At 43.0% G+C, this 8914-nt stretch overlaps 1 protein-coding gene across 1 annotated transcript; it reads right to left on the bottom strand.

Annotated features, from left to right (window-relative positions):
* Positions 1 to 1738: 1738 nt before the first annotated feature.
* Positions 1739 to 8615, bottom strand: LOC144990033 (uncharacterized). Its single transcript, XM_078942486.1, has 4 exons — positions 7388 to 8615; positions 7136 to 7306; positions 3592 to 3684; positions 1739 to 2786 (listed from the first exon to the last, which is right to left on the bottom strand). Exons 1-4 carry the CDS (start codon positions 8595 to 8597, stop codon positions 2554 to 2556), a joined length of 1707 nt encoding a protein of 568 aa, XP_078798612.1. The 5' UTR covers positions 8598 to 8615; the 3' UTR covers positions 1739 to 2553.
* Between the last annotated feature and the right edge of the window lie 299 nt (positions 8616 to 8914).

Here is an 8914-nt window from a genome sequence, read left to right as displayed (position 1 = left end):
ACTGAAGACACACTGAACACACACTGAACACACACAAACACACACTGAACACACAAACACACACTGAACACACACAAACACACACTGAACACACACTGAACACACACTGAACACACAAAGACACACTGAACACACACAAACACACACTGAACACACAAACACACACTGAAAACACACAAACACACACTGAACACACACAAACACACACTGAACACACAAACACACACAAACACACACTGAACACACACTGAACACACAAACACACACTGAACACACGAAAACACACTGAACACACACAAACACACACTGAACAAACACAACACTGAACACACACTGAACACACATAAACACACACTGAACACACACTGAACACACAAACACACACTGAACACACAAAGACACACTGAACACACACAAACACACACTGAACACACAAACACACACTGAAAACACACAAACACACACTGAACACACACAAACACACACTGAACACACAAACACACACTGAACACACAAACACACACAAACACACACTGAACACACACTGAACACACAAACACACACTGAACACACGAAAACACACTGAACACACACAAACACACACTGAACAAACACAACACTGAACACACACTGAACACACATAAACACACACTGAACACACACTGAACACACAAACACACACTGAACACACACACTGAACACACAAACACACACTGAACACTGGCACACACACAAACACACACTGAACACACAAACACACAGTGTACACACACAAACACACACTGAACAAACACAACACTGAAGACACACTGAACACACACTGAACACACACAAACACAAACTGAACACACAAACACACACTGAACACACACAAACACACACTGAACACACACAAACACACACTGAACACACAAACACACATTGAACATTCAAACACACACTGAACACACACTGAACACACACAAACACACACTGAACACACACAAACACACACTGAACACACAAACACACATTGAACACACAAACACACACTGAACACACACTGAACACACACTGAACACACACAAACACACAAACACACACTGAACACACACTGAACACACAAACACACACAAACACACACTGAACACACACTGAACACACAAACACACACTGAACACACGAAAACACACTGAACACACACAAACACACACTGAACAAACACAACACTGAACACACACTGAACACACATAAACACACACTGAACACACACTGAACACACAAACACACACTGAACACACACACTGAACACACAAACACACACTGAACACTGGCACACACACAAACACACACTGAACACACAAACACACAGTGTACACACACAAACACACACTAAACAAACACAACACTGAAGACACACTGAACACACACTGAACACACACATACTGGTATTGGTGGATTAAAAGGACAGTTTTTTCAAACACGTTTGTTACTACATTATGGGGACACCCCTTTCTGCTTGATTTCTAAGGACAAGCAGTATCTCAAAAAATCTATTTGTGGCGGTACTTCACATAACCCAGTTCAAAATTTGAAAAAAGTTATTACAACAAGAAATAATAATATATGACAAAACACAACATTACCAGGACACTTTAATGAGCTCCATTAGCCCCGCCTCTGACAAAAAGAGTATTTATGAGGTCCACAGTATACAAACACACAAACATGTCTAAAACGTGACTTCAAAGGACCCAACGACCTTGATGGGTCCTCCCACCCAAAAATCCTTTTATTGAACTTTTATACTGTGTAGTTCACTGTAATCATTGTTTTTATAAACATAAAAAAGTACATTTAAATGCTTATGACAGTTCTATTTGTGAAATGAAAAGCAAATACAGCAAAAATGTTGAAAAAAACTTAGTCTTGTCAAAAAGGTGACAAGAATATGCAGTTTTAAATGGAAAAACATTCAAGAATCTAGTGCTTATTTATTGTTAATGTTCTGTCTAATGTAAAAGATAGTTTTCAGAAAAAAACTACATAGCCATAAGTCCTTACTTCAAAATTATATTCTTTCTAATGTAAAGGCAAATAAAGAAATAACCTTTTGACAACTGAACAAAAAAACAAAATTTAAGCCTTAACTGCTTATTCATACTTCTATATACTATATATCAAAAATCTTCATTTAGCAAACATTTGAATGTGAGCCCCACATGGCTTACCTTTGGGCTGAATTGTTGAGCCCCAGGTGGGTTTGTTCACAGGTTCCACAGTGGCCCCATCTGGGTTTGCCCACACTAGCTTGAATGGGCACTGAGTAATCTGGCTCGCTAGACAGTGTAGCTCGCTAACTCGCTACACTATCCGTAAGGCAGGTTGTTGGCACACAATGCTTTCCACAGAGCAGCTAGTTAGCGTTGGGAACTCAGACCACTGAGTTTCCTTCTAAGCCAGTGTGTGCAAACACAGATGGGGTCACCACGGAACTCGTGGACAAACCCACCCGGGGCCCAGATATTCAGCCCAAAGGTAAACCATATGGGCCATATGGAAATGTTCGCTGGGTTACTTTTTGTTTTTCATGGTAATACCACGATTTCTCACAAAGTCTCTGATGTTCTGTAGGGTACGGTTGTCAAGAACAGGATTCTCTGCCTTTTTGCACTGCCCACATTCTATCATGGAAGCAAGTTTTCCCTTCATTATATGGTCCTTGAAGTGTCTCATGACAGCGTTTACTTCCTCTTTGGACCAGGGTCGTTTTATTTGCTTCATTCGTTTCTTTTCTTGCTCAGCAGCTAAAAAAGATAAAACACAGTTTGAAATTAGACACCCATTTTAGGAGATTTTTAGGCCCAATCTAAATTCTTCCCTTCTCCCCACATCATAAATGTAGCACTCCAAACAGACACTAATGAAACTAGTGTCTCAAAACTTGGACGTCACCATTAGTCGATAGTCAGCTTGCAATAGCGCAGCGCTTCCACTGCTCAAATATACATAACAGCGGTTGTCTAACTTCAAAAGGGTCATGCTACAACAAAGTCATTACTTAAATTTACATTTAAACTTCTGTGCTTCAGAGCGCACCCACATTAAGAAAAGTGCTTGCACAGCACAGCGGAACCCCTTCGCAAGGGAGGGGTCAGTTTCCCCCCACATGGAGGGTAGAAAATAAAAAAATATATTTCGGACACCACTTCAAAAGCCCCTTCAAATGGAGGGGTAAGGAGATGGGAAAAATTTGGATTAGGCCTTAGATACAAATCCCACTATATGTGGTTTTACAGTTACATCTTATGTGAACATTCTTAGTATTCCAATTATAGGTATAATTCCGTCAGTCTTAAAAGAGTGTAACGAGTGGAAAAAAAGAGATATTCAGTCACTTTCTAAATTGATTTTCTGTCAATTTGTGGATTAGTTGTCATCAATACTATTTGTACAAAAGGCATATCCTTACTCAGAATGATGAAGCAGTGTGAGGGGAGAAACATAAAAAAATACTATTAGTCTTTTGGACTTTGAATTATGTTTAATGTTGATCATAATTCAGTTTTACTTGTGTGCGCATGTGACTTATGTACGGGTGGCTGCACTTACCAGATTGTTTTTGTTTCTTTCCGTCAGGCTTCCTCCGCTTCCATTTTAATGCCTTAAGTTCCTTGTCCTTCTCATCTTTGTTTTGACTTTGTGCTGAAAAAGTAAAATAGTATTAATAAAAATACTTCCCAGTAAGCATTTATTTGTTGAAAGCATGTTTCTCATATTGTGATGCACAAAATGGATAGACAGATAGATAAGGGATTATTAAATACCTTAGGAAATTTAAATTTGGTCATCTGCTGACAATCATAAAAACATACACACATAAAAGGACATAAAAGCAATATGAGTGGTGGATTTAAGAATAAAAATACATTAAAAATACAGGAATAAATAAGTTAAATATCAATACATTAAATAGATTAAGAATTAATGATATAAAAATAATTAAACGCTTCTAAGAGGTTCAGCTAAAGAGTTGTATTGCAAGATGGCGCGAGGAACAAAAGAGTTCTTCAGTCTGTCCGTGGAGCAGCGCTGGGACAGCAGTCTGCTGCTGAATGTACTCCTCCTGCTGGTGAAGGCCTCATGTAGTGGATGTGAGGGATGCCTCATGATGGACCTGAAGACGGTCAGAGTTCAGCCACCTCCTCCACAGGAGCCAGCTTCAGCCCCACCACAGAGCTCTTGATGATTTTGTTGAGCCGGCAGATGTTCTTCTTGCTGGTGCTGCTCCAGCAAATAGCAGAATCGAGGAGAGCACTCGCCACCACAGACTGAGAAAACACCTGCAGCAGCTTTGTGCAGATATTGAACAAGCGCAGCCTCCGGAGAAAGTACAGCCTGGACTGATTCTTTTTGTAGAGCTGATCTGTGTTGGCGGTCCAGTCCAGCTTGTGGTCCAATACGACCGCCAAGTATTTGTAGGTTTGCACCCTCTCCAAGCTGTCTCCCTCTATGTGCAGCTGTTGAGGTGTTGCAGCTTTCCTCCTGAAGTCCAGAACCATTTCTTTGGTCTTCTGGAGGTTCAGCTGCAGCTGGTTTTTCCTGCACCCACCCACAAAGTCCTCCACCAGCTGCCTGTACTCGCTGTCCTCTTCTCTTTTTATGTAGGCCACAACAGCTGTATCGTCTGAGAACTTCTGCAAGTCGCAGGTTGCGGTGTTGTAGTGGAAATCAGATGTATACAGCGTGAAGAGGAGAGGAGATGGCACTGTCCCCTGCAGTGCCCCCACGCTGCAGCGGAGGGTACTGGAGAACGATCCCCCCATGCAGACGTATTGCAGCCTGTTAGTGAGGTAGTCCATGATCCAAAAAACCAAGGGTGGTTGTACTGCCATCTTGGTTCATTTTTCCTGCAGTAGGTGAGGATGAATGGCGTTAAAGGCCCAGGAGAAATCAAAAACAGTTTTTTCACTGCACCACCTCCTTCCTCCAGGTGTGAGTAGGTATGGTGTAGCAGGTAGAGGACCGCATCCTCCACCCCCACTCTCTCCTGGTACGCAAACTGCAGTGGATCTTGGACACGCTGGACCTGTGACGTCAGCTGCTGCAGCACCAACCTCTCAAAGATCTTCATCACGTGTGAAGTCAGTGCTACAGGCCGGTAGTCTTTGTTCTCCTTTGGGTGCTTGACTTTGGGGAGTGGAACGATACATGAGTTCTTCCACAGAGATGGCACCTGTCCCAGGTCCAGGCTCAGGTTAAACAGATGCTGAAGAGGAGCCCCAAGCTCGTATACACACGTTTTCAGGAGTCTGGGACACACTGTCTGGACCCAGGGCTTTCCTCATGTTCAGTCTCTGCAGTTCCCTCTGCACAGGATGATCTGTGATGTGGTGGGAAACACATTCTGCAGGTGGAAGGCATGGATCACATGGCGAGGACACTGGAAGAGATGGATCATGGTTGATGGAGGAAGGAGCAGTCTGAGGAGCTGGCCCTCCTCTGGCTAAGGGATGAGGACAGGCAGTGAGAAGGGCACGGTGATGGGTGTGGTGCAAGACAGGGCTGGTGTTGGAATTGGGTGTGGGGGGGGGGGGGGGTGAAATCTATTAAAATAGGTATTCCATACATTGGCTTTTTCAGCACTTCCCCCAACTACTGTTGTCTTGTTGCAGCCTGTAATGGTTTTCATTCATCGCCACACCTCCCTGATGTTATTGTTCTCCAGTTTCTTCTCCACTCTGTCCTTATAGGTGTTTTTTTGCATCTTTCAGGCAGCTCCTCGGGTCTATCTGGACCCTTTTAATTTCCTCCTGATCCTTTTTGAGGAATGCTCTTTTTATTTAAAACCACTTTCACTGTCCTTGTTATCCAGGGTTTGTTATTTGCATAACAATGGACAGTTTTGTGAGCACAACAGTCTACATGCAGAAGTTCATATAGTCTGTTATACATTGGGATGCTCCTTCGATGTCACTCCATTCGGGTCCAGCAGGGCGCTCCAGTCTGTGCATCCAAAGCAGTCTCTGAGTTCCCCCTCAGCCTCAGGTGTCCACCTCCTCACGCTCTTTGTTGCTGCAGGCTGCCTCTTCACTAAAGGCGTGTATGTGGGCTGTAAGGAAATCAGATTTTGGTCTGATTTGCCGAGGGCAGGGAGGGGCGTGGCCTGATAGGCATCTTTGATGTTGACATAAAACAAATCGATTGTCCTGTCGCTGCGAGTGGGACAGTTCACGCACTGATGCATCGTTGATGGTGGGGCATCCAGGGAGACGTGATTGAAGTCCCCTGAGACGACCACAAGAGCCTGTGGGTGCCTCGTTTGCAGCTCTGAAACCGTTTGGACCACTACCTCAATGGCTGTCTTTGCGCGCTCTGGGCGGGATGTAAACACAGACGGCAAGGACGTTCGTAAACTCCCGAGGTAGATAATACGGCCGGATGCTAACTGCTAAAAGCTCACAGTCTCTGCAGCATATGGTCTTTTGTACAGTGAAATGGTCCAGGATTGCACCACGTATTGTTTATAAACAAATGTTATGTTATGTGACTAAACAATTAATGTACCCTTTAAATCCTGAGTTTGATTTCCAAGATTAAAACCTGAACTCATAATTTACACAGACATAAAATCACTGTGTGCTATTTCTAAAGATAAAGTTGGGCTGAGGGCATTGTCCCCACCGATCCCTCAGCCATATCTGACGGAACTCTTTCAAATACATAGTTGGAGAGTTAGATAAGCTAATTCCTCTATAACAGTCCTGGTAAATCGCATGTCTGTCCTGGGATAGGATCTCGCCCTCACGTGGGCATTCCTGAAGTTTCTGCTTTTTTTTTCCTGAATCAGATTTTTTTTACATTTTTTTAGGAGTTTTTCCTTACCAGGAATGACTGTCTAAGGACAGGGATGACCAAATGTATTCAGTCTTTAGTTTGTAGATATTGTTTATATGTTATGAAAAACCTTGTGCCTCTTTATAATTACTTGCATTCAGCCCAATGAGGCAAATCTTTTGTGGTATAAATAAAATTGAATTTAATTTAACGAACAGGTGTCCACATCCTCTCACTTCCCAGAGACTCTGTGATGACGTTTATTAGTCATGGGGTTTCATGAACAGAACAATTTCAAGAAAAATCATTTTGTGCTTACCAGCCTTTGGATTTGAGAGATTTTCTTCAACCTCGCCCTCTTCAACAGTGGCGCTGGTCTCTTCAACGGCGACGTCGGCCTCTTCAACGGCGGCGTCGGCCTCTTCAACGGCGGCGTCGGCCTCTGTGTCGCTGTCGCTCTCTCCACTTGACTCTGTCAACTCTAGCTTATCTAGTAAAATTAAATTGTGTTAAGATATAGTTCAGTTCAAGTTCTGGAAAGGTCCAACTCTTAGCTTAAATGCAACTTCACCTTCGATTTCAATCTCTTCCAGTGTTTTGCCTTGTAGGTTTTTAAGAGACCCTTTCTCCATGGCAATGAGTAGTTTAGATATCTTAGCCAGCTGTGTAGTAGCCTCTGGAAGTCTATAATATTCACGATGAACGCGAATATCGTGACCAAGAAAGTTGGCAACTTGATCCAACTCGTGATTCTTGAGATTCAGGATCTGAGACAAAGTTGCAACATGTTTGCGCAACTGAGTCGACCTGAGGAGCTCTGGGTTTTTAGCCCCACATTCTGCTGCATAAAGCCTTAAACAGTCCTGTCCTCTGTAAGGAGTCAGACATTTAGGCCTGGCAAAAAGAAAGGGGTTTTCTGCCAGTACACCACAGTCTGCTCTCTTCTCAGTCAGCCGTGTTATTGCACTCACCATGTCCGGTGAAAGTAACACTGCAACCTTTCGACCACGTTTACCCCTCAATTCCACGCGACTGAAGTGTTGACAAAGGTGACGTTCAAATTTTGTAAGTCCAAATGCAATATCCTTGTGGAGGGCACTTGAGTCTCTCCCCTGAAAGCCACATAATGTCATCTTTGAAACTTCTCCCCCTCGTCTTCTGTTGAACAGTATTACTTTTGCCATGGTGACTTTGCAAAGTTCACTGTATGATTTGGGTGAACTATGCTCCTCCAAGTCCTTCAGTGCTTCGTCAGTAATCTTCTCCAGATGTCTATGAAGACATTGAACATCTTCTGTGAAGGGAAGAGTGGAAGGCTTGTTAAAGTGACGCTCGTTTAGTGTTGACAGTGCAGTATGGGAAATGAATTCAGACCACTTTGTAGAAAAGAGGGTTTTGAAACTTTGGGTCGACTTGATCAGTGTACTGTCTTGAGCCATAAGTGCTCGACAATGTAAAATGTCATTAACTTTCTGCAATGAGTGGCCCAACTTCAGGGCAAGGCTTGGAGTAGAGTAGCAGTTCTTTTCTCCATCATAGCCAGACACTTTCTTGACAGCTGTAATAACCACATCAAAATTTGCAGGCCTGACAGCATCCTCAAAGGTGTTAATTGAAAATTCTTTCCGAAGTACAAGCAGAAGTCTTCCACATTCTCTGAGTTTCTGACGAATGTAGTCAAATTTGGTGGGATCTTGTCCATGTTTGTTAAAGAGTGACTGGGCAAGCTGGAGAATAGAGAAGTCACTTCGCACAGTGGATGTTATGTCATCATCTTTCATGACAGCTAATATTTTCCAAACACCTGAAATTTAAACTGAAATTTACCTGCGGTGTGTCGTCTGCATAGGACCCGGAAGTGGGTGGATTCTCTTCTGCTGATTGACTTGGCTTTTCTTTGGATTTCTGAGATGAAAGGATGGAGGCTGAATTAGATTCTTTGCTTAAACACTGAGCACATAGTCCTGCTAAAACCTGGACCTGTCCAGTTGAGTATTACACAGGACATGTGTGTAAGAGTGATCATTAGGACAACTTCACTTCCAGTATACTAGTTTTAACACTATGTCCTGCTAATGTCAGAACCTGTCCAGTTGAG

The sequence above is a fragment of the Oryzias latipes genome, chromosome 24 (genome assembly GCF_053564925.1).
Source record: "Oryzias latipes strain Hd-rR chromosome 24, Olatipes_Hd-rR_3.1".
Classification (NCBI taxonomy): Eukaryota; Metazoa; Chordata; class Actinopteri; order Beloniformes; family Adrianichthyidae; genus Oryzias; species Oryzias latipes.
Note: the sequence above shows the minus strand (reverse complement) of the source record. Positions and strands in the feature narration are given on the sequence as shown.

What these genes read in the sequence shown, in the direction of transcription:
- LOC144990033 (XM_078942486.1), bottom strand. Translation starts at nt 8,597, where the DNA reads ATGAAAGATGATGACATAACATCCACTGTGCGAAGTGACTTCTCTATT. An exon ending in GGAAGAGATTGAAATCGAAG is followed by an intron (nt 7,307 to 7,387) that starts GTGAAGTTGCAT and finishes TAATTTTACTAG; the next exon opens with ATAAGCTAGAGTTGACAGAG. An exon ending in AAAGAAACAAAAACAATCTG is followed by an intron (nt 2,787 to 3,591) that starts GTAAGTGCAGCC and finishes TATCTTTTTTAG; the next exon opens with CTGCTGAGCAAGAAAAGAAA.